A 25,482-nucleotide genomic window follows, 5' to 3' on the forward strand; every position below is an offset into this window, starting at 1 on the left:
TAGGAAAATTTGTTTTCCCACGTTCTGATTCCAAGTAGAAAACATTTTATAATCCTTTTTCTTGATATAGGTATACCTAAATTTATCTTTAAAATTCTTATGAAATAGGGGCTCTGTAATCAAATCTGGGACATATGGGATAGGGTGGAATGGACAAAATAAAATCTAAAATAGTTTCATTCCTTCTAGTGAAAACACTGATGAAAATAACAGAAAATTAAATTAGCAAAATGACAATTATATTCCATAAGGTCCAATTAGGATCAGTGGAGAGTTACATGGTGGCATATTTCTACTCAATATACAGAAGAATTTTCTAATTTTCTGAGCTATATAAAGTGTATGCTCAATTCCTGGCATCCTCAGATAACTCAAAATAAATGTTGACTACTAGTGATAATCTCAAGTCCTATTTTTCAAATTCTGGCTGATTTGATGATATTTAAAGTATTACTCTAATAATAAAAATTATGTAACCACAGTTCATTATTTTCATCAGTAGTATTTAATTTTGGCCAACTCTATAACTGAGAACTACCATACCCTTCAAGTACAAAGGGCACTCTGTTATCTGAATATTAAACAAACCACCTGAAAAATGTTTCCAGCTGGTAGAAAGCAGTGCTGTTCATTCTTATTATTTCTTCAGTGTCTTTAAATTTTTCTATGGATTCTCTGGAGAGAAAAATACAAGAATTAATAGCGTTCATCTTAACCATTTAAAAAGAGAATCTTCCATTAACTTCCTGATTACCTTTACAAGTAATGTAGGTATTTTGGCTTTTAGTTGTAGAAGAACCTTATATACTTTAGAGATTAATCATTTATCAGATATAAGGTTTGCAAATATTTTCTCCCACTCCACAGGTTACCTTTTCATTCTGTTGACTGTTTGCTGTGCAGAACTTTTAAGTTTGATATGGTCCCACTTGTTTATTTTTGTTTTTATTTGTGCTTTTGGTGTCATATCAATGAAATCACTGCAAGACCAATGTCATGATGCTTTCCCCTATTCTAGGAGTTTTAGTTTCAGGTCTTATGTTTAACTCTTTAATCCAGTTTGAGTTGACTTTGCATGGTGTAAGAATCCAATTTCATTCTTCTGCATGTGGATATCCAGTTTTCCCAACATCACTGATGAAGAGACTATCCTTTCCTTATTGTGTATAGTTGGCACTCTTGTTGAAGATCAGTTGACTGTATATGTGTGTATTTACTTCAGGTCTCTCTATTCTGTTCCATTGTCCATTTGTCTTCTTTATGCTGGTATCACAGTTTTGATTACTGTAGCTTTAGAATATATTTTGAAATCAGCAAGTGTGATGCCTCCAGCTTTGTTCTTCTTTCTCAAGATTGTTTTGGCTACTTGGTGTCCTTTGTAGCTCCATACAAATTTTAGGACTGATTTTCCTATTTCTGTAAATCAATAAAGCTTTTATAATAAAAAAAACAAGAATTAGGTAGGCCTATATATACTGACATAGAAAAATATTAAAGGTAACATATTCTGTTTCCTTAGATTTTTTAAAAGTAGTTTAAAAAATCAAAGTAATATATGTTCATAGCTTAAAAAAAAGCAGTATACAACAAGGGCTTATGATGAAAAGAAACATACCCTACATCCAAAGTCAGTAATTTCTGTTTATAGTTCTGATAGTTACAGTTTACAGTGTACATATAACTAAACAACATGCTTTTGGTATATTATATCCTGAGTTCAACCTCTTTTTTTCCAACCTCTTTCAATAACCCTTGGTCCAAACTACCATCATCTTTTTCAAGAACAACTGAAATAGCATCTTACTTAGCCTGCCTTCCTGCTTGCGTACTTTCCCTGCCACAATGTCTTCTCCACAGAGCAGTCAGAATGACCCGTTTAGATCTTGCACTTCTTTGCTCAAAAATTTCCAGTGCTTTAAACCATCTCACTCTGGGGCGCCTGGGTGGCTCAGTTGTTGAGCGTCTGCCTTCGGCTCGGGTCATGATCTCGGGGTCCTGGGATCGAGCCCCGTATCGGGCTCCCTGCTCAGCGGGAAGCCTGCTTCTCCCTCTCCCACTCCCCACTGCTTGTGTTTCCTCTCTCGCTGTGTCTCTCTCTGTCAAATATATAAATAAAATCTTTAAACCATCTCACTCAGAGTAAAATCCACAATCTTTATTGTGGCCAGCAAGGTCCTATATAGCCTGGTCTTCCACTGCCTCTTGCCCTCATCTTCTATAATCCCCTCCTACTCACTCTTTGTCAGCCATATTGACTTCTGTACTAGACTCTGCACACCCCAAGCATGATCTTCTCTTTTGTAAGTGTGGTTTTCTCTACCTGGAACACTTTCTCAGACAGCCTTGCTCCTTCACTTGCTTTGTGTCCCTGCTCGAATATTACCTGTTTAAGAGACTTTCCTCAGAACCCCATTTTTTTTTTTTTTTAAGATTTTATTTATTTGCGAGAGAGACAATGAGAGACAGAGAGCATGAGAGGGAGGAGGGTCAGAGGGAGAAGCAGACTCCCTGCTGAGCAGGGAGCCTGATGTGGGACTCGATCCCAGGACTCCAGGATCATGACCTGAGCCGAAGGCAGTCGCTTAACCAACTGAGCCACCCAGGCGCCCCTCAGAACCCCATTTTAAATTGCAATTCCCTTTAATCTCTAACCTCTTACTCTGCTTTATTTTTCTTTATAGCACTTGCCACTATCTACGATTTTCCTTTTACTGCATACACTCAGGCTCTTTCCACTGTGTGCTTCTCCACCATCTTTAGAGCAACTGTCTTTACCTGCATGGCTGTAACTTGGTTGCATGCAAATTTGGTATTCCACCTCAGTAGAAGGGAAAAGTGAATAAGAGCTCCTATGAACACACATTATTTCAATTATGTTCCTCTGAAAAGAAATTAGTAACCTAGACAGAGCAGAGCTTTTGGGGACTTGGACAAACTGTTGCTGGGCAACTTGCCATAGTCTTCTACAATTTGTTGGTTTTAAAAATTGGAAAACCATCTGTAAAATATATATAATGTTTAAAATATGAAAAGTCGTTTTTGTAAGATTTTTACAGATTATGATCTGGTAAATAATTACTCACTGTAGAGACAAGTACTATGCTGTGGACACACTTCTTGTGCCCTCAAAGGAGAATGTTCTCAATATCAAATTATTTTGCTGTATTATTCTACTGTCTAGTATACTTAAATTTGGACTAAGCCTTTTTTGTATGGTTTTCTATAATTTACAGAGTTTCTAGTTGCCTTTTTTTCATATATATACATTTTTTTTCAAGTTTTCAGCCATACTATCTAGTCTATAAAATCTCTCTTTCTTCAAGGGTTGCTCTCACACAATTCTTCATTCTCCTACTTCAATGTGGATATATTGCACTTTTGGCCTATTGTATCACTGTGGGGTTTTTGGTATTTCTGTTCATTGGACTGGATTCCATGTCTTTCTCTTTTTAAATTTTATTCAGTTTTGTTTATTTTGCTAGAGTACAATCTCAGGGAACTTTGTAAGAAAGAAAGACTATGCATCCTTGCCTCATGTATTTACCATCTTCAGAACCATTTCTCCTTAGAACGGTGAAGCCATTGTTCCCTTGTCTCCCAGAACCTAGTGTTGCTAAGCAATCTGATGTCACTCTGGTCTTATTTGGATGTTTCTTCTCCCTAGAAGCTTTAAAGATCATCTGTGTAGTCTCAGTGTTCATAAATTTTTCCAGGATCTTTTCTATGTATCCTACTTGACTTTGGAAGGTTCTTACAAATTGGTCTCAGGCTTTTACAAATTGATCCCTGGAAAACTTCATTTGTATTATTTATTGACTAATGTTCTTGCATCTGTTTTCTCTCTCTCTCTCTCTCACTGGAACTTTTAAATTAGGTTTGGACCTCTTGGACTGATGATTCCCTGTATTTATCTTTCCTTTCCTTTTTTTTTTTTTTAAAGATTTTATTTATTCATTTGACAGAGAGAGAGGGAACACAAGCAGGGGGAGTGGGAGAAGGAGAAGCAGGCTTCCCCCCAAGCAGGGAGTCTGACGCGGGGCTTGATCCCAGGACCCTGGGATCATGACCTGAGCCAAAGAGACGCTCAACGACTGAGCCACCCAGGCGCCCCTGTGTTTATCTTTTCTATAATATTTTAACATTTAAAAAATTTTTGCTCTGTAGGAGATTTTTCTAATAACTTTCAGCCATTCTACTTTACTTATTTGGATACTTATTTTTGTTCTGATTTTTTTTTTTTAAGATTTTATTTATTTATTTGACAGAGAGAGACAGCGAGAGAGGGAACACAAGCAGGGGGAGTGGGAGAGGGAGAAGCAGGCTTCCTGCTGAGCATGGAGCCCGATGCGGGGCTCGATCCCAGGACCCTGGGATCATGACTGGAGCTGAAGGCACCGCTTAACCGACTGAGCCACCCAGGCGCCCCTGTTCTGACTCTTTTTTTCACAGCATCCTTTCCTTTTTCCTCTGTTTTATGAATGTAATACTGTCTTGACTCTATAGATGCTAGAAGGCTAGATAACCCTATCTAAAGATATCCTATTAACAAAACACCAAAAATTCTACAATATTCTTATATATATAAATGCAAGAATTTTAAATAAATTATTAATAAATTAAATCCAGCTGTTTATTAAAGAATAGTATTATATGACCAAGTGAAGTTTGTCTTGAAAATACAAAGAAGAGGCCTTGATAATATATTTATCCTCATTAGGTCATATGAAAAAAATTGTACAATCATGCTGATATATGTTAAAAAAAAAAAACCATTGTTACAATTTCGTATCTATCCCTGAGGACAACTGTAATGAATTAGAATTGGAAATCCTGAAGAAAATTTCTCTAGCATAATAATATGTCTCATATCAATGACTAATACTAAAATTAATGGCCAAACATTAGGTTTTCTTATTATAATGTGCAAAAAAGTCTGCACTAATCACTATTACTGTAATATAGTATTTCTCTGGAATAGTTAGGTAATACAATCAACATATAGGGGTGCGTGGCTGGCTCAGTCAGTAGAGCATGTGACTTGATCTCAGGGTTGTGAGTTTGAGTTCCATGCTGGGGGTAGAGATTACTAAAAACAAATAAACTTTAAAAAAAAAAGGAAAGATAGAAAGTGGCGAAGTATTTGCAGGCAATAGGACTGTCTATCCTAAAATTCTAATGAATTAACACAAACTTTATTTGAAACAAGACCAAAATGTAAGGAGGCAAGTTACAAAAATCAGTGCTGTAGCCCTTTTCACTTATTTGACAGGCAATGATGAAAAACAAACAATACACTGTGAGATTATGAGGACGTGACCTCTCTTGTATACTACCAGTGGCACTGTAGATTGTTATAACCTCTCTGGAGGCCAATTTTAAAGTCATCAAAAGTTCTAAAATCATCCCTATTCTTGAACCAAGCAGTTCTACTTCTAGGAATACAAGCTAAGAAAACAGAAATAAGTGGAAAGTTGGATGAAGGAAAAAAAAATCCAGTAAAATAGCAAAAAAGGAAGCAATTTAAATGACAATCAGTAGGAGGCTCCTTAATTATATCAAGACAACATAAAGTATTCTGCAAGTGTTTAGAAAAATGAAGTGGATCTCACTGTCATGAAGAGTAGCTCATGTTTCATAGTGAAGTAAAAAGGACAGGATACTGATTAATACTGTTAAAATTATGTATACTCATTCCTATAGAGGAAGACTAAAGTCTAGATGATATAGGACAAAATGTTTATAGAAATAATTTTTTATTATGGCTGATGAGAAAAAAATTTTTACTTGAGTGTACTTTTAAAAGTTTCTTTTTTTCTATGAACATAGTTTTACCAAGAAAGGCCTAATGATAAAAAGTCTCTAGACACGTTTAAAGTGTTTTTCATACACACAGCAATAAAACAGCATTAAGTAGTGGTAGGAACATATTGGATGAGGAACCAAAATACCTGGTGTTGTCCTGATTCTACTAGTAGTTGTGTCACCCTGAACAAACATCTCAGTGGCAGTGTACTCAAGTGTAAAATGGGGATAAAAATGGCTGCCTATCTGTCTGACCATGCTGTTGTGAAGATCAAGTAAAACAATGAGTATTTAAATGTTTTGAAAAATATAAAATACTATGAAAATGAATGATGGAATAATCAATATTATCACTTAAAACAGTTAAAAAAGTTGGTTTGATCTCTTAACTGATATTTGCAATATTATTCTCATGTAGTGAATATATACTTTATCATCCTGTTATATGTGTGATATTGTTCAATGTTGACACAGAAATGGTGACAGGGAATTCAGATCTATAAACCTTTGCCCCAGAAGTCAGATTATAGCAAAACTCTAACCAAGTCAGTAGACAGATTAAGCAATTAATTATGTAATTTTCTCTGATGGACACCAAGCAGTCCTACTACTGTCTTCTCTCTCCTTTAAAGAAGCAATCAATCAAGTTGCCTAAAATTCTCACTTCAATCATTCATATACTCGGGATAAGAACCTAAAGCCTCCTTTTAAAATACAAGGGTGAGTGAGTGTGTGAGTGAGTGTGTGTGTGTGTGAGTGTGTAAGAGAGAGAGGGAGAGAGAGAAACAGATTTTGGTAACACATTTTTATCACTTACTAATATTACTTTGAAAATTGGTTATTAGATTAGCCAGTGACTCCTCTAGCAAGAAGAATGGGATAAAGCGCCTATTCCTTCCTAAAATTTAAATATCTTTAAAGGTCTTGAGGCTGAGGAAGTGAAGGAGGAGAGGAGGGATTGGAGTATGAGGTCAGGCTCAGACCAAGAGAAGTGCTGTAGCAGGAAGCCTGGTTAAGAGGACAGTGAGACATTCCTTGTCATCTTTACAACTTGTGTAGGTCTAGTCTAACTCTAAAAGTAATAGCAGTAATATATTTGCCAAAATAATTACTATATATTTAATTCACTGATAAACCATAAAGCTTATCTTCTACTGAATAAAATCCCACTTACATATTTTTGGAACAACTACCATAATATATAAATTCCCCCAAGAGTATCTCCTCTCTAGCTGTAGCTATATAACATACAATTGGGAATTTTATGATTTTCCCTTCTCTTTTTCACTCGCACATGGGGACGCTTATCTAACTACACACCTCTTACCTCTCACTGTGGCACTAAGCTAATTAGAAAAGTCTGTTTAAATCTATCCACCTGTCTTTTGTTTTGCTGCCTAGCTGGGCCTTTTCCAAGAAGGCAGAAAATCTCCAATCAGTCAGTTATCACAACCAGAATGAGAGAGATTAGTGACCAGGAGAGAAGCAGCATCAGTTTACATCCTTTCAGGCAAGAGAATGATATTACTTCACTAGCAAGAAATCTGAGGCTCCCTGACCTTAATTTAGAAAACCTGCAGTTAATAATCACATTAAAGTTGGTTTTATGTGCCAGTTTTTGTTTCCTTTGTTGTTTTTACAATTTGAGTGTCCTTTGTGGTTACCAAAATTATTTGCTGAAAGGCATATATTAACATTAAAATACTTATTCTATAATAAAATAGATCTTGTAGTTTTGATATATCTGAGTTAAAATACACTTTGAATTTTTTACAATGGCAATCACATTGCTTGTATTTTACCCAGAGTAGAATTTAGCAACTTTTGGATTAACACACTGAAAACTCCTTTTTTAAATGAGGATTTAATGGGTTTTTCATTGTAATCTGTCAACCCAAATAAAGGACATATAGATCCCTCCATGAATATACTCTTACTGCTCCTCCAAAAAGGTCAATTGTTTCTTGAAGGAAAGAGAACTAAACCTGAAGTTAGAAAGTTAGCAAAACAAAAAAAACAAACGGCTCAAGGAACAGATGTGCAGACCAGGAAGAATTGGTACAGGTGATCAGGTCAGGAAGCAGAGGTTCTGATGACAGCAAACTGAACTTGTTTTTTTCGCCATAATTAAATACTTAATGAAAACAAATCTAATTAACGCCATAAGCCAAAAAGAAGTATAAGTGATCTAAAGTGTGGTCAACTTTCACTTAACATTTTACTAAAGGAACTGTATTAGCTGAACCCACTTCAGCTGCTTCAATGTAACTCCTTGTGTGTTCACTAAAACAAGTTATCTGAGTCTTCAGACACCTGCTCTTTTTAATTTTTAATTTTATTTATTTATTTGACAGAGAGACACAGTGAGAGAGGGAACACAAGCAGGGGGAGCAGGAGAGGGAGAAGTAGGCTTCCCGCGGAACGGGGAGCCCGATGCGGGGCTCGATCCCAGGACCCTGGGATCGTGACCTGAGCCGAAGGCAGATGCTTAACTACTGAGCCACCCAGGCGTCCACCTGCTCTCTTTTAAAGAGAATGATTTGTGTGTGCATGCGCATGTGTGTAGGGTTACTGAAATGAAATGTGTAGTCCAGCTATGGACATGATGCTCACAGAATGAAAATACAGTGTACGTGATGTACATAGAAGAAAAGTTACAAGGGCATTTCTTGGTGCCAAAAAAGTTTAGGTTTACTAAATATTTATGTTCAAGGTACTTTTGGTATTATGAAAATAGAATATTTGGAGGAAAAAAGTCCCAAAAAGTCATGTTTGCTACTTCCATGGTAAAAGGAAAAAACATCTATTGCAGACATGGATTCAGTTTCCCTTGGGTCAGTCTAGAAGAAAAACAACTGAAACATATGGGATGAATTTGCAAAAGTTTGAAAAGATATCTTTGCATATACCAACACTGCACTAAGACTACTATATAATGTATAGGTTTTCTAGGTCTCTGATACTAACTAGCCATTCTCAAGGCTACGTTGGTTACATCATGTATATTCTTAGCAAACAAACTTTTATCTCTCTTTTTAAAAATATATAAATTATTTATATATTATATAAAAATTATATTAAAATATATAAATATAAAAATATTTAACCAGATTTTAATGACAACTTAATTTAAAATATTGCTTCTATTCAATTTCCTATCTGTCTTTGACATTATTTCTGAGGTCTCATAGAAATATTATTTAAAAAGTTAAAGGCAATGCTGCCCTTAAAGGAGACACTAAATTAATGAACTATTCTTTTCCATTAAAACTAAAACTTTTAGGGCCCTTTAACCAGTTTGTTTTATTTATTTATTTATTTTTTATTTATTTTTTTTTAAAGATTTTATTTATTTATTTGAGAGAGAGAGAATGAGAGAGAGCAAGCACATGAGAGGGGGGAGGATCAGAGGGAGAAGCAGACTCCCTGCCGAGCAGGGAGCCCGATGCGGGACTCGATCCAGGGACTCCAGGATCATGACCTGAGCCGAAGGCAGTCACTTAACCAACTGAGCCACCCAGGCGCCCTAACCAGTTTGTTTTATAACTCTAAAAATTATTTCAGTAATGTTTGTTAATCATATAGTCACAGTAGTTGTATAATTAGAGGGTCATAGTACTTAAAACATCAATAACCATGGAATATCTTTAATTTGGTCAGATATTTACTGATAAGGCATTATTAACTTATCTTTTACAAGCAACCTAAAAACAAGGTTATAAAATGCACATCCCAGTAACATTCTTAGTAGAAGAAAAGGTATCCTTATGGATCTTCAGTCACCTAAGGTCTCCTCATGAAACAGCAAAAAAAAAAAAAAAAAAGTTAAAAGATACAAAGCTCTTTTTTCACAAGATGAGACTTCAACTTTGAAGCCAAAATAATGCAAAACATCATATAAAAATTCAAAAAATTCAAAAAGTAGTCTTTTAAATGTGATTTTTAAAAGGCCTATATGATAGTAAAAACATTCATATCTATAATTTAAAATTCTCAAAGCAGTTCCTATTGTAAGTTTGTTTCTAAATTTAAATGGAAGTTTATTATGAATAATAACATAGCATTTATGAAACAAGCTGGATTTTTCTGGGGGGGATAGTTGTGTTAAGCATTTGGTAAGGTTTTAAAATTGTTCATTATCGAGGGCGCCTGGGTGGCTCAGTTGGTTAAGCGACTGCCTTCGGCTCAGGTCATGATCCTGGAGTTCCGGGATCAAGTCCCGCATTGGGCTCCCTGCTCAGTAGGGAGTCTGCTTCTCCCTCTGACCCTCCTCCCTCTCAAATAAATAAAATCTTAAAAAAAAAAAAAAATTGTTCATTATCGAAAGACTCAAGGGTAGGTGGCGCCTGGGTGGCTCAGTCGTTAAGTGTCTGCCTTCGGCTCAGGTCACGATCCCAGGGTCCTGGGATCGAGCCCCGCATTGGGCTCCCTGCTCCGCGGGGAAGCCTGCTTCTCTCTCTCCCACTCCCCCTGCTTGTGTTCCGTCTCTCGCTGTGTCTCTCTCTGTCAAATAAATAAATAAAATCTTCAAAAAATAAAAAAAGACTCAAGGGCATACTAACAGAATTGAAGAAGACATGTGAATCTTTGCTTTCAAAGATTTTAGGTGTACAGGATTTACTTAAATTCAGTAAATAACTTATTTAGTAAAGAATATTTACTATCATTTATGAAAATAAGGCTCATATTGATAAAAATGAAGATTTCTCTGAATTTCAAGTAAACATTTACTATTTTAGCACATGTCAGATACTGTGGTAGGTGCTTTAATAAGATTCTCTGCCCTAAATTTCCTGAATAAAGTGTTAAATCAAAAACTTTCCAGGTAAATAGTCTTTAAATGTTAGATATAGCCAATCACTCATATATATATATTCATTCACACACACATATATATATTATATATTCGTTCACATATTATAATTTTTTTTGGTTAAACACCTTGTCAGAATGGATGGTAGGTACCATCCTTGAAATAAAAAGACACACGTAAGAACATTGCTGACTTAATTAATGCAAACCACCTGATTAAATACCTATAGCAATCTGTACTTCAGCGTTAAAAAGATCCAGCTGAAATATAACTTCTCTAATTCTGATCAGTGTGAGAACTATTTTCTCCACAGCTAAAGGGGTCACTTTAAACACAAAAACCAGCACTGTTTTCTGTGATTAGGTTACTGTAGCTTAAGTCTCTAAACACTAGAATTCCTCACACAGCTGTTAATTGTGGACCAGGGGACTGGCTGACATCTGCTTCTTGCTTATTTCATTAATGGTTCACCTTCAGGTCCTAAAAGAATTGTAGCCTTTCTCCAAAGAGAATGTCGGATGCATCTATGTCTGTCTTCTACATAGTTGGCTTGTTCTGGTTTGTCACTCTCCATACAATGCAAATCTGAGTGAACTCACATCTGTCACTGATCGACCCAATTCGTGGGCAATCTTTTCCCATCGACCTGGGGTCCCTCCTGGGAACTTAACCATACTTCTTGTCAGCTGGCTGAGGTCCTCTTCTGTCCATTCAGGTGCCTGCAAAAATTACAGAAAAAGATAATTTAGAGAATGTTCGCTAAAACATTTAATAAGCCTGTGAAACAAACTATGGGCAATTTGCTTTCTACAAAAACAATACTATTAACATGTATCCAATAGTTTAGATAAAGCTTTGAGCTGCATATTTAACATAAGAATGCAAAGCTCCAGCGCAACCTTTTAAATTTTCCTATGTATACCAAATAAGAAAGCAGAAATATTGTGAGGCCAGGCTTTTGAAGACATTTAAAAAAAAAAGACTTCCGGTTTGCATTAAGTGAGGAACCACTCTCCAAGCCTATGAAATGCATTGTGTGTCCCCCTGCTCTCACAGATGCCTCCTATAAGGTTACTATAAAAGGTCTTCAAAGTTTTAAGAAAAATTATACTTTAAAGAAAACAAAACACCTTATAAGTACAAATGAAAATGTAAACAAGTAAATGTACTGCTTCAGAATCAGAACTGAAACAAAGAAATACTTTTTGTTCATTCTGTGTAACAAGATTTAACGGTAAAAATCATGTATTTTCAAGAAGCTTAACTTATCAAATGTTAGCATTTTATAAAACTTGGAACAGAGAATTAGAAATGCCTATAACCAAGACTTAAACTATCCAGTCCATGCAAAGCAACACTTCATTTTTGAGAAGGTAAATAGCCTCTAAAAGTTGATCTAATTGTTAAACTGAACGAAAAAAAATACCTTTAAGATTATAAAATCTTTTTTGCAAAAGCAAAAATTCTAAGAGCAAGCATATTCTCTGCATTTTATTTAGCACTACTACTTGGTCAAACCCAGAGCTGAGCAAAGCAAAAGAAACTATTATTTAATAACAAATAACCATGTTACAATAATTTTACATTAGATTTTAGCACTAAACTATTGCCTACCAGAGGCGACAGCCACTCTGGTATTGAACAATACTCTAGGAGTCAGCAGAGAAATGGAGGAAGCCCACCTGATTTTCTTTAATTAAAAAGAAAGAAAAAAAGAAAGAAGGAAACCTTTGAGACAAATACCTTTTCTAATCACCATTTCCGATAATGAACAGGCATACATCAGGCCGTTTGCATTACAGAACCATCAGCACAGAACAACAGTCAGAGGTGAGTGACCCCAGGGACTATCTCCACAGCTACAGCAAAGCTTCTCCCTGACACTAATCCTCCCTGTCATTCTCCCACTGTGCTCTAAGCACACTGACATCCGCCTGCCTCACTGCAAGCTTAACGGGGCCCTTCCTGACTTTTTACTGTCTCCCCCAATCAATGGTTCAAGCATGCTCTTTTCACATGTCCAAATGGCAGCTTCACTCATAATCAAAGTGCACTGCCCCTGTTAAAGGGCTTTCCGAAAGGCTCTCCCATTTGCATTCATTTGCAAAGCAAACTACTTTTATTCACTTTGTTCTGCTATCAAGAATGTTCCCTGAAGCAGATAAATTGGCATAAATACAACCTGCCACTTAAGAGTCAGTAAATAATAGCCAATAGCAGGGAGGATTTTATCAATCATTCTATTTTGTATCCACTAAAAGCTGAAAGCCTCAAACATATTCATCAGTACAGCCCGTACGATACATGCATCAATTCACTTCTATAAAAAGGTAGCCTCCATAGGGTATGGCCAGAATTTCTTTGATATTTAATGAATATCAAAAATCTAATGCTCCATATCTGATAATTTGAAAATTTACACAGAAGGTTTTTTCTTTTTAACTTTATTTAGGGGAAAATTTATTATTCAGACATTAGAGGGACATAAGTGATTTCCAAGGAAATACTTTAATTTCTAAAAAAGCTGAAACTTTAAGAACTATACCAGTTGGCTTCAGAAATGCAAAAGAGTTAATAAGAATTTAAGTTTATGGTAAAAATCATACCATGAAGAGCATTAGGCTGACACTGCAGAGAGATACAGTATTCAAACTATATCGTATAACAATGCAACTTCACATTAAGTCATCTTATCTCTGTATTAATCATACAAACTTTTTTAGCAAAGTTGTCTAAATATCAATACTATAAAGCGATTGTTTCACATAGTAACCTAATTCTTCAAAATAATTCTATTTTTAACCGACTGGCTTTCCAAATATGCTGCATACATGAATAACGGGCATTAAAAATCAATCAGATTTTAATTCTTTGTTAATGAGTCTTAAAGTAGAGTGCCACTTTTTTTCTGGGAAGGAAAAATTTTAAGGGTTTAGACTGATATTCTGAAAAAGCATCTATTATGACAAGCTTTCCTTTTAGTTTCATAGTTATTTCATGGCTGTGACTTTCATTATTAATATTAAAAAAAAACTGGATCGATAATAACTAGGCCCATAATCTGAAATCTTTGAAAGAATCCTTTTAGCAATTCATTATTCTTTCTCCTACAGCTGTAAGGCACTTTGGTGAATGTGTGATTCCTCAGCAATAGTTACTTGTGTCTTTAGAAGCAACAGAGCCCACTGTGATCCAGCTACTACAGCCGCCATGAGGGTGGCCATGGTGTGAATGTATTCTCCTTGTTCTAATCTGGAGCCAACTGTAGCTGTGAAAGTCAAATGAATGCATAAGCATACTGCTTTGCCACTTAAAACCATGTGTGTCCAATATTACTGAGACACCGGGCCAAAAATTCATCTCTACAGTAAAGTAATGGAAGACACCACATGGTGCGGGGACAGCTGTTGTGACTACACAAGCATTCCAATTTTGCATCAGAAAAGCCCCGCTCTGGGAATAAATCTCCATACTGAATAAAAAATAAAAAGTAAGTTTTCAAATTATTCAATATTTTTATGTAATGACCTCAAAATATATCTACTAAAGTAAGAGCTGATAAGAAAATTTAAATTGCATTCCCAAATAATATCCCTTTGGGATAGATTTTTGTCATAAAACCACATATGTTCAAAGATTTGATGCCTTTGAAAATCCTTACTGTTCTTGGGGGAGAGGAGTTGGAGGCTGGACGGGAAAGCACACACTATTTTTGAGTAACCTGTACATACCTTCCCCCTCACAGCTGTAGACCATAAAATTGTTAATTACTAAGTATCATGCAATTTATTAGGTACTGAAAACTTATGGCCAAATTAGAAGAAATTTTCTATGTATTTATTATATTTTCTTTAAAGACAAAGGGTCCATTTCTATCTGATAGATCTTGAAGCTCCCTAATGAATATTTCTATTGAAATGACCTACTAGTGATCATTATTTTATATAATTACAAAAGTTACGATTTTGGAGTTAACAATTTTCAGTAGATTCAGCTCAACTCATAAATTCTCAGAAATTTTATTTAAGAAATAATGTCCTTGCAAATAGCATCACCCACTTAAAATATCAGATATATCAGATATATCTAATAATGTATACCTAATAATGTGGATGGTATATCTAATAATCTGCTACCTTCCAAATCCATGTTCTATATTGACTTTGTGTTTCAGAATGTATATTTGACGTTCACCTGTACAGTTTTCCTTTCCAATTTAAAACTTGAGCAGTTAAATGCCCTTGACTATATATATGGATAGATCGTATGTAAAGACAACCAAACAACAAAATTTTAAAAAATCACTTCAAATGTCTTTTCACTCTCAAGAGGAGAAACTCTTCTTTAAAGAAAATCTTGTAACTTCCCTCAAACTGTTGTTCTAAGGTTGTGACTCTTCAGCAGCAATCACTTCATGTTGTGCCCAGAAAGGTCTTCTCATCTATGAGTTAGCTACCTTCCCCAGAAGAGAGGTCTCCTCTGGACCAGTGACCCTAAAGTGTGGTCCATGGCTGGTGCCAATCTGCCAACAGTTTGTTACCCATCTGTGACAAAGTAAGTCCAGAAACTTGAAGGGTTAGAACCAGCAAATTAAAACTGCCACGACAAAGTATGTGAGCAATAAACTCTTCTTTTAAACAGAATATAAGCCAGTGAGATGTCAAACTACCATGGTGGGTCACATTAAGTGTGAGCTGCATTCTTGTTAGGCACAATAGGACTACAGATTGGTCAGCAACAGATGGAAATAAAAATATTCTAATCCGGGGCACCTGGGTGGCTCAGTGGGTTAAGTGACTGACTCTTGATTTCAGCTCAGGTCATGATCTCGTGGGTCGTGAGATTGGGCCCCACATTGGGCTCCATGCTTGAGATTTTTCTCCCTCTCCCTCTACTCCCTCCCCCAACTCGCGTGCTCTCCACCCCCCAGTCTCTACTCTTAAAAGAAATATTTTAAACCTGGTTCTTTACTACAGATAGTTTGAGAAACTTTGCTCAAGACAATGCATGTAGTTCAAATTCCTTTTTACTTCCTCTTTGGGGAGCAACAGTAAATAAATCCCCGCCTGGAGAAATGGACACAAGGATGTTTGATCCATTCCTTTAAAAAGTATTTTATGCCACTAAGTGTTGTGGTGATTTGATACACAGTAAAATACAATATAGCAAGATTACCCTGAGATAGGAAACAGCAAATTGTAAAGGGCTTGAGGTGGGAGCATGTCTAGGATGTCTGAGCAATAATGAGATGACCAGGGTGGCTGCAGCAAAGCAAGCAAGGGGGCGGGCAGGGAGAGGAGATGAGGCCAGAGAGGTAAGAAGGTAAAATCACATAAGGACTTCGAGGCCACCGCAAGGATTCTGGTTCCTTTATTCTGTATGACACATAAAGCTACTGGAGGGAATTTTTTTTTTTTTTTTTTTTTTTTTTTTTTTACGATTTATTTGAGAGAGAGAGTGTGAGCATGGCACGGGGGTGGGAGAATAGGGTCAGAGGGAGAGGGAGAGAAACTCAAGCAGATTCCCCAGTGAGTGTGGGGCTTTGATCCCATGACCCTAAGATCATGACCTGAGCTGAAGGCAGATGCTTCAGGCATCTGAACCACCCAGGTGTCCCTGGAGGGATTTTTTTTTTTAATTGAGGTATAATTACATATATTACATTAGTTTCAGATGTACAACATGATTTGATATTTGTATATGTATAGTTGACCCTTATTTAAACAACATGGGTTTGAACTGCATGGGTCCACTTACACACAGATTTTTTTTTTTAATACTTTATAGTACTGTAAATGATTTTAATAACATTTGTTCTGTAGCTTACTTTATTATAAGAACATATAATACATACAAAATATGTTTTTTTAAAAAATATTTATTTATTTGACAGAGAGAGAGAGAGAGCACAAGCAGGGGGAGTGGCAGGCAGAGGGAGAGGGAGAAGCAGACTCCCTGCTGAGCAGAGAGCCTGATGCAGGACTCGATTCCAGGACCCTAGAATCATGACCTGAGTTGAAGGCAGATGCCCAACTGACTGAACCACCCAGGTGCCCCCAAAATATGTGTTAATCGACTGTTTATATTATCACTTAGGCTTCTGGGCAATAGTAGGCTATTAGTAGTTTTGGGGGAGTCAAAAGTTATAAAGGGGTTTTCAACTGAGCACAAGGGGGGGAAGTGGACTGGCACACCTAACCCCCCATGTTGTTCAAGAGTCAACTGTATTAAGAAATAACGTAAGTCTAGTTAACATAAGTCTAGTTAACATGTCACCATAGTGATAGAATTTTGTTTTCTTGTGATGAGAACTTTAAAAAATTTTTTTATTTAAATTCCATTTAGTTAACATACTGTGCAACATTGGTTTCAGGAGTAGAATTCAGTGATTCATCACTTACATACAACACCCCGTCCTAATCATAACAACTGCCCTCCTTAATACCCATCCCCCATCTAGCCCATCCCCCACCCACCTCCCTCCATCACCCCTCAGTTTGTTCTCTATCGTTAAGAGTCTCTTATGGTTTGTTTCCCTCTCTTCTTTGCCCCTCCCATATGTTCATCTGTTTTGTTTCTTAAATTCCATGTATGAGTGAAATCATTTGGTATTTGTCTTTCTCTGACTTATTTCGCTCAGCATAATATACGGTAGCTCCATCCACATCCTTGCAGATGGTAAGATTTCATTCTTTTTGATGGCTGAGTAATATGCCATTGTGCCACACACATATATGTATACACACACACACCTTAAAAAAAAATTTTTTTTAAAGATTTTATTTATTTGAGAGTGAGTGAGAGAGCACAAGCAGCAGGAGAGGGAGAAGCAGACTCCCTGCTGAGCAGGGAGCCCAATTCGGGGCTCCATCCCAGGACCCTGGGATCGTCATCTGAGCTGAAGACAGACGCTTAACCAACTGAGCCACCCAAGCGCCCCAATATACCACATCATCTTTTTTCCCCCCTTTTTTAAAGATTTTATTTATTTGTCAGAGCACAAGCAGGGGGAGTGGCAGGCAGAGGGAGAAGCAGGCTCCCCAATGAGCAAGGAGCCCGATGCGGGACTCGATCCCAAGACCCTGGGATCATGACCGCAGCTGAAGGTAGACGCTCAACCAACTGAGCCACCAAAGCATCCCTATACCACATCTTCTTTCTTTTTTTCTGATTTTATTTTATTTATTTATTTATTTATTTATATATTTTCTTTTTAAAAAAATTTTTTATTGTTATGTTAATCACCATACATTACATCATTAGTTTTAGATGCAGTGTTCCATGATTCATTGTTTGTGCATAACACCCAGTGCTCCATGCAGAATGTGCCCTCTTTAATACCCATCACCAGGCCAACCCATCCTCCCACCCCGCTCCCCTCTAGAACCCTCAGTTTGTTTTTCAGAGTCCATCGTCTCCCATGGTTCGTCTCCCCCTCTGATTTCCCCCCCTTCATTCTTCCCCTTCTGCTATCTTCTTTTTTTTTTTTTTTCTTAACATATATTGCATTATTTGTTTCAGAGGTACAGATCTGAGATTCAACAGTCTTGCACAATTCACAGTGCTTACCAGAGCACATACCCTCCCCAGTGTCTATCACCCAGTCACCCCATCCCTCCCACCCCTCCCCCCACTCCAGCAACCCTCAGTTTGTTTCCTGAGATTAAGGAATTCCTCATATCAGTGAGGTCATATGATACACGTCTTTCTCTTTTTGACTTATTTCGCTCAGCATAATACCCTCCAGTTCCATCCACGTCGTTGCAAATGGCAAGATCTCATTCCTTTTGATGGCTGCATAACATTCCATTGTATATATATATACCACATCTTCTTTATCCATTCATCTGTTGATGGACATCTTGGCTCTTTCCACAGTTTGGCTATTGTAGACATTGCTGCTATAAACATCAGGGTGCACGTACCCCTTCAGATCCCTACATTTGTATCTTTGGGGTAAATACCCAGTAGTGCAATTGCTGGATCGTATGTATACCACATCTTCTTATGGACATTTAGGCTCTCTCCAAAGTTTGGCAATTATTGATAATGCTGCTATAAACATTGGGGGTGCATGTACCCCTTCAAATCAGTATTTTTGTATCCTTTGGGTAAATACCTAATAGTGTAATTGCCGGATCATAGGGTAATTCTATTTTTAACTTTTTGAGGAACCTCCATACTGTTTTCCAGAGTGGCTGCACCAGTTCGCATTCTCACCAACAGTACAAGAGGGTTCCCCTTTCTCTGCATCCTTGATAACACCTGCTGTTTCTTGTGTTGTTAATTTTACCCATTCTGACAGGTGTGAGGTGGTATCTGATGAGAACTTTTAAGATTTACTCTTAGCAACTTTCAAATATGCAATACAGTATTAACTACAGTTGTCATGCCGCAAATTACATTCCATGACTTATTTCATAACTGGAAGTTTTTACCTTTTGAACTCCTTCATCCATTTCACTTACTCCCTACCCTCCCCCTCTGACAACTACCAATCTGTTCTCTGTATCTATGAGCATGGTTTTTTGTTTGTTTTTAAATTCCAATATAAATGAGATCATATGGTATTTGCCTTACTCTGTCTGACTTGTATCACTTAGCATAATGCCCTCAAGGTCCATCCATGTTGTCACAAATGGCAAGAATTCCTTCTTTTTTTATGGTTAAATAATTGTGTGTGTATATACACACACACAAATATATATATTATATATATTTACATATATTATATATATATAATACATATAACATATAATACATATACATATACACAGCATATTTTCTTTATCCTTTCATCTGTCAATGAACACTTAGATGGTTTCCATATCTTGGTTACTGTAAATAATGCTGCAGGGAACATGGAGGTGCATAGAGCTTTTTGAGTTAGTATTTTCAGTTTCCTTCAGATAAGTACCTAGAAATGGAATTGCTGGATCATATGGTAGTTCTATTTTTAATTTCTTGAGGAATCTCCATACTGTTTTCCATAGTGGCTGCACCAATTTACCTTCCCACCAACAGTGTGCACAAAGGTTCTTTCTCTTCCACATCCTTGCCAACATGTTTTTTCTTGTCCTTTTGATACTAGCTATTCTAACAAGTGTGAGGTGATATCTCATTGTGGTTTTGACTTGCATTTCCCTGGTGATTAGTGATCTTGAGCATCTTTTCATGTATCTGTTGGCCATCTGTATGTCTTCTTAAAAATATCTATTTAGATCCTCTGTCCATTTTTTAATCAGGCTGTTTTTCTGCTATTGAGTTGTATTGAGTTCTTTAATGTTTTGGATAGTAACTCCTTATCAGATACAGAATTTGCAAATATTTTCTCCCGTTCAGTGCACTGCCTTTTCATTTTGTTGATGGTTTCCTTTGCTGCGCAGAAGCCTTTTAGTTTGATGTAGTTCTACTTATTTTTGCTTTTGTTGCCTTTACTTTTGGTGTCAGATCCAGAAAGTCATTGCCAAGACCTTTGTCAAGATTACTGCATTTTTTCCTTCTAGGATTTTTAAGACTTCAAGTCTGAGGTTCAAGTTTTTTTTCTAAATTATCTAAGACTTTTATTAACTGGTGCTTGCCATTTGTTGACTTTTTTTAAAACCAAGTTGTAAACTTTTATTACAAATTAAAAATGAGGTTCTTAAAAATCTCAACTTGACCAGATATGAAACAATCTAAAAATCTTTAAAGGTACATTGAGAAAAACCATTTTTTTTTTAAGACTTTGTCATTACCAAAAAAAGACATCTGTAGGTAAAAATAATAATAAAATGTAAAAAATAATAAAAACCCCACGCTGCATAGATAATGCAGATAGTTCTATTTATCTGATCCAATGGGCAAAAAAAGCAAGCACTTAAGGTCTTCAGCTCCAAACTTTTGTTCATTTCTTATTGCTGGAATTTCATATTCATTTCTTCTTGTTGGACTAAACTGGATGATGGTAGAGATGGTAAGGTGGCATTTAGTCAGCCCTGCCCTGCTCTGCCTAGGGAGTGGATGAATTCTCAGCTGGTGGACTGGCTGCTTTTGTCTCTTTGCCATCTTGTGGTTTAGGGTTTTCTGGGCGTCTGCGACGGTAACTGAAGTTGTGGAGGTACCCACGTTGAGGTGGCTGCTGACCTTGGGTCTCATCTCCTTGATTTTCCTTATCTTCTTTGTTGCCCTCCTCTCTGGTACTGTCTTTGGTGAGGAGGGCCCCTGCAGAATCGTGGTGTATAATCCTGATGCATATTCTGTGTCACTGGTCTACCTGGTTCTCCTGCACCCCGGCTGTCAGCACCTTCCATCACTTCTCCCTGCACAGAAGGGTTGGAAGATTGTGGTCCATGCCCATGGGGGCTCCGCATGTAGTAAGGTGGGAACCCTTGCCTGTGGGAGGGCACCACTGTTGGGCCTGGCCTTCAGAAGCACTCTCCGATCCATCCTTCTCTGCACTCTCACTATTCTGGTAATTCTGCTGGGAGTTGTGTGGAGGACCCCGTGACGTGAGTAGCATCTAAAATGGTTATGGTCTGCTGCGTATTTACTGCTTTACATTGGAGATCCACCAGGGCCTGTCACATTTGCTGCCTCCAAAACCTTTTCTCATTCATCAGACTCCACAGTCTCTCCATCTTCTACACTGTGAAGGTACTTCCTGGGGTTCTTCTTCTTTATGGTAGTCTGGCGCACAAATACATCTTCCTTGGTGTTAGTCCTGTTGATGAAACCATATCCGTTTCTTACACTGAACCATTTTACTGTTCCCACAACCTTCCTTGAGATGATCTTGTTGTCCCTGCTGGCAGGTGCCAGTGATGTGAAGCCACTGCAGTGGTGTGGGACTTGGTGTCTGCAGCACTGAGGGTGGGGTGGCGGCGGCTGCTCATGGCTGCGGTGTTGGTGACGGGGGCCAGCTGTGCCTCCTCCTGGGGTGTGATGGTAACTAGGCCGCTGGAGGCAGTGAGGCTGCTCAGGGCTCTCTGGGGTCCTCTTTCCACAACCCTTTGGAACTCTAGATTCAAGTCTTTAATCCATTTTAATTTTTAAGTGTAAGTGGTGTAAGATAGTGGTCCAGATTCATTCTTTTGCATGTGGCTATTCGGTTTGCCCAACAACATTTATTGAAGGGTCTATCCTTTCTCCAATGGCTTCTCTATCATAAATTAATTGACCATCCATGTGTGAGCTTATTTCTGGGCTCTCTGTTCTATTCCACTAATCTGTGTGCCTGCTTTTTATGCCAATACCATACTTGTGGATTATTATAGCTTTGTAATCTAGTTTGAAATCAGGGAGCATGATGCCTTTAGCTTTGTTCTTTCTCAAGACTGCTTTGGCCACTGGTCTTTGTGGTTCCATACAAATTTTAAAATTGTTCTGTTCTGTGAAAAGTGCCACTGAAATTTTGATAGGGATTGCACTGAATTTATAGATTGCTTTAAGTAGTAGGGTCATTTTAGCAATATTAATTCTTCCAATATATGAGCACAGAGTATCTTTCCATTTATTTGTGTCATCTTCAGTTTCTTTTCATGAATGTCTTATAGTTTTCAGTGTACAGGTCTTTAACTTCCTTGGCTAAATTTATTTCTAGGTATTTTATTCTTTTTGATGCAAATGTACATGGGATTGATTTCTGAAGGGATTTTTTTCCCCTTCAGTTTGTTGTGTACTTTATTTTGTTTGTTGGGAGTTTATTTACAAAGGTATGGGTGGAGGAGGACTTCCAGTGCTAGTGCAGTGTTATTAACAGTGTTGATAGCTAAAACCTGGAAGAGAAGACTCCCAAAGAGTTGGTGTCCTTACAGGTAATAGTGAAATCAGGTGGAGGGACAAAGCTGGCCCAAGATGACCACATCCAGAACCACAGCTGGGACTGGCATCAACTTCTTTTTCTTTCTTTTTTAAAAATATTCTGTCTATCTATCTAGCTATCTAGCTAGCTATTTTAGAGAAAGTGTACACGCATGTGTACTTGAGTCGGGGGTGGAAAGGAGGAGGGGGAAGGGCAGAGGGACAGGGAGAGAGAAAGAATTTCAAGCAGACTCTGAGCAGAGCACAGAGCCAGATGTGGGGCTTCACTCCACAGCCCCAAGATCATGACCTGAGCCGAAACTAAGGGTTGGACGCTTAATCAATTGAGCCACCCAGCCCCCACTGGCATCAGTTTCTAATTAAATTTGTGATATGGAGTAATATGGCAATGTGATAAGACTTTCTCAAGTCTCTAATGATAGTACTAATCTCTGTAATTTTCCTAGGAAAGCAGTAGTTTTGACTTCGTGTTTGGGGGTACTCTTTCTCAACTGGGGTTCCTTGTCTGAACCATAAGATACAGAAAACTAATGAAATGACATTTTTTTAATTCTCCCAAGGATGGTACATAAATAGCATAGGAGAGAAGTTAGTTCATTACACATAATAGATGCATAGGGCAGTAGGGCATAATTCTCTCGTTAAACCCTGCCTGAGAAAGGCTGAGGGAGTAGTTACTGGAGGTTTGCATAATTGAAATCTTAGACTGGTGTTCCTCAGGCTATTTTTCAATAAAGCTTTCCTACCCATTTTTATTCCTTTCCTTAGAACACTGTTAAATAACAAGTTTGGGTTGGGGAAAAGATCTGGAGGGAGGTGTCAAACTACTCCTTGCACAGTCTTTTATCCAGTCCTCTTGTCCTACCCCACACCTTTAATTCCTGAGCTCTTCTGGGCTTCTGTGACGAGTCAGTCTCCTGCAAGGACAGACTGGGAAAGGTAAGGCCTAAGATGCTGGTAATTATCTACTGCTCCCCATCTTATAAAATTTCATTAACATTCCCTGACTGCTATAAGTTGTCTCTTCTATTCTCTTTGTTCCAGGGTTTATGCCTTTTTATTCCTTTATTCTCATTTTGTGAGGATTTAGAAGGGACTAATGATAAACAAATGTGATCAAAGTGATCTATTTACCAAGAATATAATTTTATGTGAAAAGATTTGCGAAGTCTTATTTAAAATGGTGAAACACACTACATTATTCAAATTCTAATCTAAATAGTATGTACTAGAATCATCCATTCACGATAATTTAATATGGTAACAAAGAGCTGACTCCATTTTATGTTTGATTGCTGATAGCTTTGAAGTCTCACTCTTTCATCTTCCCCTTGTGCCCTACATCTGGGCAAGCTGTTAAGAAACCCCAGGAAACTGAGACCTTGCAAGGCCCTCCCTGTGCACAAGAACCCTTACCCCAGCCCCACTCTCAAGCACAGTGAAAAACTCCAAGCCAGTCTCCTTTTCCTTGTTCTGTCAAGCAATTTTGGGCTAATATGGGAAGTCTGCCCTGTTTGCCTCAGAGAGCCTTATTATATAATAAGCCAAATTTGGGGTGTGGAGGAGGTCCATCCTGTCCCTGCAAGGCGGCCACACAATTGGTATTGGAAGCAGGATGTCTAGAGGACCACTCCCGCTGGCTGAGGAACTTGCTTCAGTTTGTTACCTGGCTCTGTGCTGTATTTGCTGAGTTCTACCAAGCCTCTGTTATAGACTGAACTGACTTAAGGTGGAAGTTTCAATAACTGGTGTTTAGGGAGAGGAGTATGGGATTGGGCCCTCCTTTAGGTTGCCTTGAGTCATGTGTCTCAGCTCAAACTTGTCTTGTGTGTCTTACATTGAATTGTGTGTTGTGATTCCATCATAAGCCATGACTGACACTAGATTCAGGAAAGACTCATCCTGTGATCAACTGACTGGTTGTGTGTCTCAATCAGATGTTAGCCCCTATTCTATAGAGGGTGTAGGGGAAAAGACTTATAGCTTCTACAATACATAAGCCCATTGGTTGGTCATTTGTGTGTGGAAGAACAGCAGGCATTATTTGAAGAGTTGAATTACTCAGATTTATTCTAAAGGCACATGGCTCAGTAGGACCCTACAAAATTCTTCTGTAGCTTCTGCTGCCTATTTCTCTGACCCCAGAAAGATCTTGATCCTTAGGGTTATAGGGAAAAACGCCCATGGGATACTTGTGGCACAGCCAAGGCACTCATTCAACCACTGTCATGGGGAAGAGCCCTAATCCTGATGATATTGATTTGAGTCTCTCTGAAGGAAGAAGTTGATAAATATGAGCAGTGTAGAGAAGACATCCCTGAAATCTAGTAACCACCAGCAGTAGCAGGAAAAAAGAAAAAGAAACCTGGATACAGAGGGAGTGCATTGGTTTGTTAGGGTGGCTGTAATAAAATACCATAGACTGAGTGGCTTAGACAATAGAAATCTATTTTCCCATAGTTCCAGAGGCTAGAAGTCCAAGATTAAGGTGCCATCAGAGTTGTTTCTGGTGAGGCCTCTCTTCCTGGCTTATAGATGGCCTTTCCTCTGTATGTGAGAGGAAGAGAAAGAGAAAGAGATCCCTGTCTCTCTTCCTCTTCTTATAAGGACACCAGTTCTGTCAGATTAGGGCCCCACTCTTATGACCTCATTTAACTTCAATTACCTCCTTAAAGGCCCCATTTCCAAATAGTCAGTTTGGGGCTTTGGGCTTCAATGTGTGAAAGGGGGAGGGGGGGGACACAGTTCAGTCTACAATAAGGAGGAAACAAAAACTAAAACAAAAGTCCACAATTAGGCCCAGTTGGTAACCCGAATACTAAAAGGGCACAGATTGACTTTGTGCCTCTATAATACTGGTTCTCAATTAATTTAAAATCTGCTGAAATACACCAATTGCCAAACTTCCATGGCTTTAATACAGGGGCTCAAATTATGGTTATACTGAGGAGACCAATTAGTTTAAACAAAGTGCCACCTATAATATTAGGGGAACTACTGAACATGATGAGAGGACAAACAGGTATGCCTCACTCTAACCACAGGAACTACTCTTGCCAAATTGC

At 37.7% G+C, this 25,482-nt stretch overlaps 1 protein-coding gene and 1 pseudogene across 1 annotated transcript in view; both read right to left on the minus strand.

The window, feature by feature from the left end:
• Nucleotides 1-25,482, minus strand: part of DNAJC1 (DnaJ heat shock protein family (Hsp40) member C1) — a 233,776-nt gene that overhangs the window by 16,581 nt on the left and 191,713 nt on the right. The window contains exon 9 of the mRNA XM_036082728.2: nt 11,215-11,334. Within this exon, the coding sequence (XP_035938621.1) occupies nt 11,215-11,334 (120 nt within the window). The remainder of the gene's footprint in view (nt 1-11,214; nt 11,335-25,482) is intronic.
• On the minus strand, nt 18,378-24,289 carry LOC118529788 (Y-box-binding protein 1 pseudogene; annotated as a pseudogene).

The sequence above is a fragment of the Halichoerus grypus genome, chromosome 6 (assembly GCF_964656455.1).
Source record: "Halichoerus grypus chromosome 6, mHalGry1.hap1.1, whole genome shotgun sequence".
Taxonomy (NCBI): Eukaryota; Metazoa; Chordata; class Mammalia; order Carnivora; family Phocidae; genus Halichoerus; species Halichoerus grypus.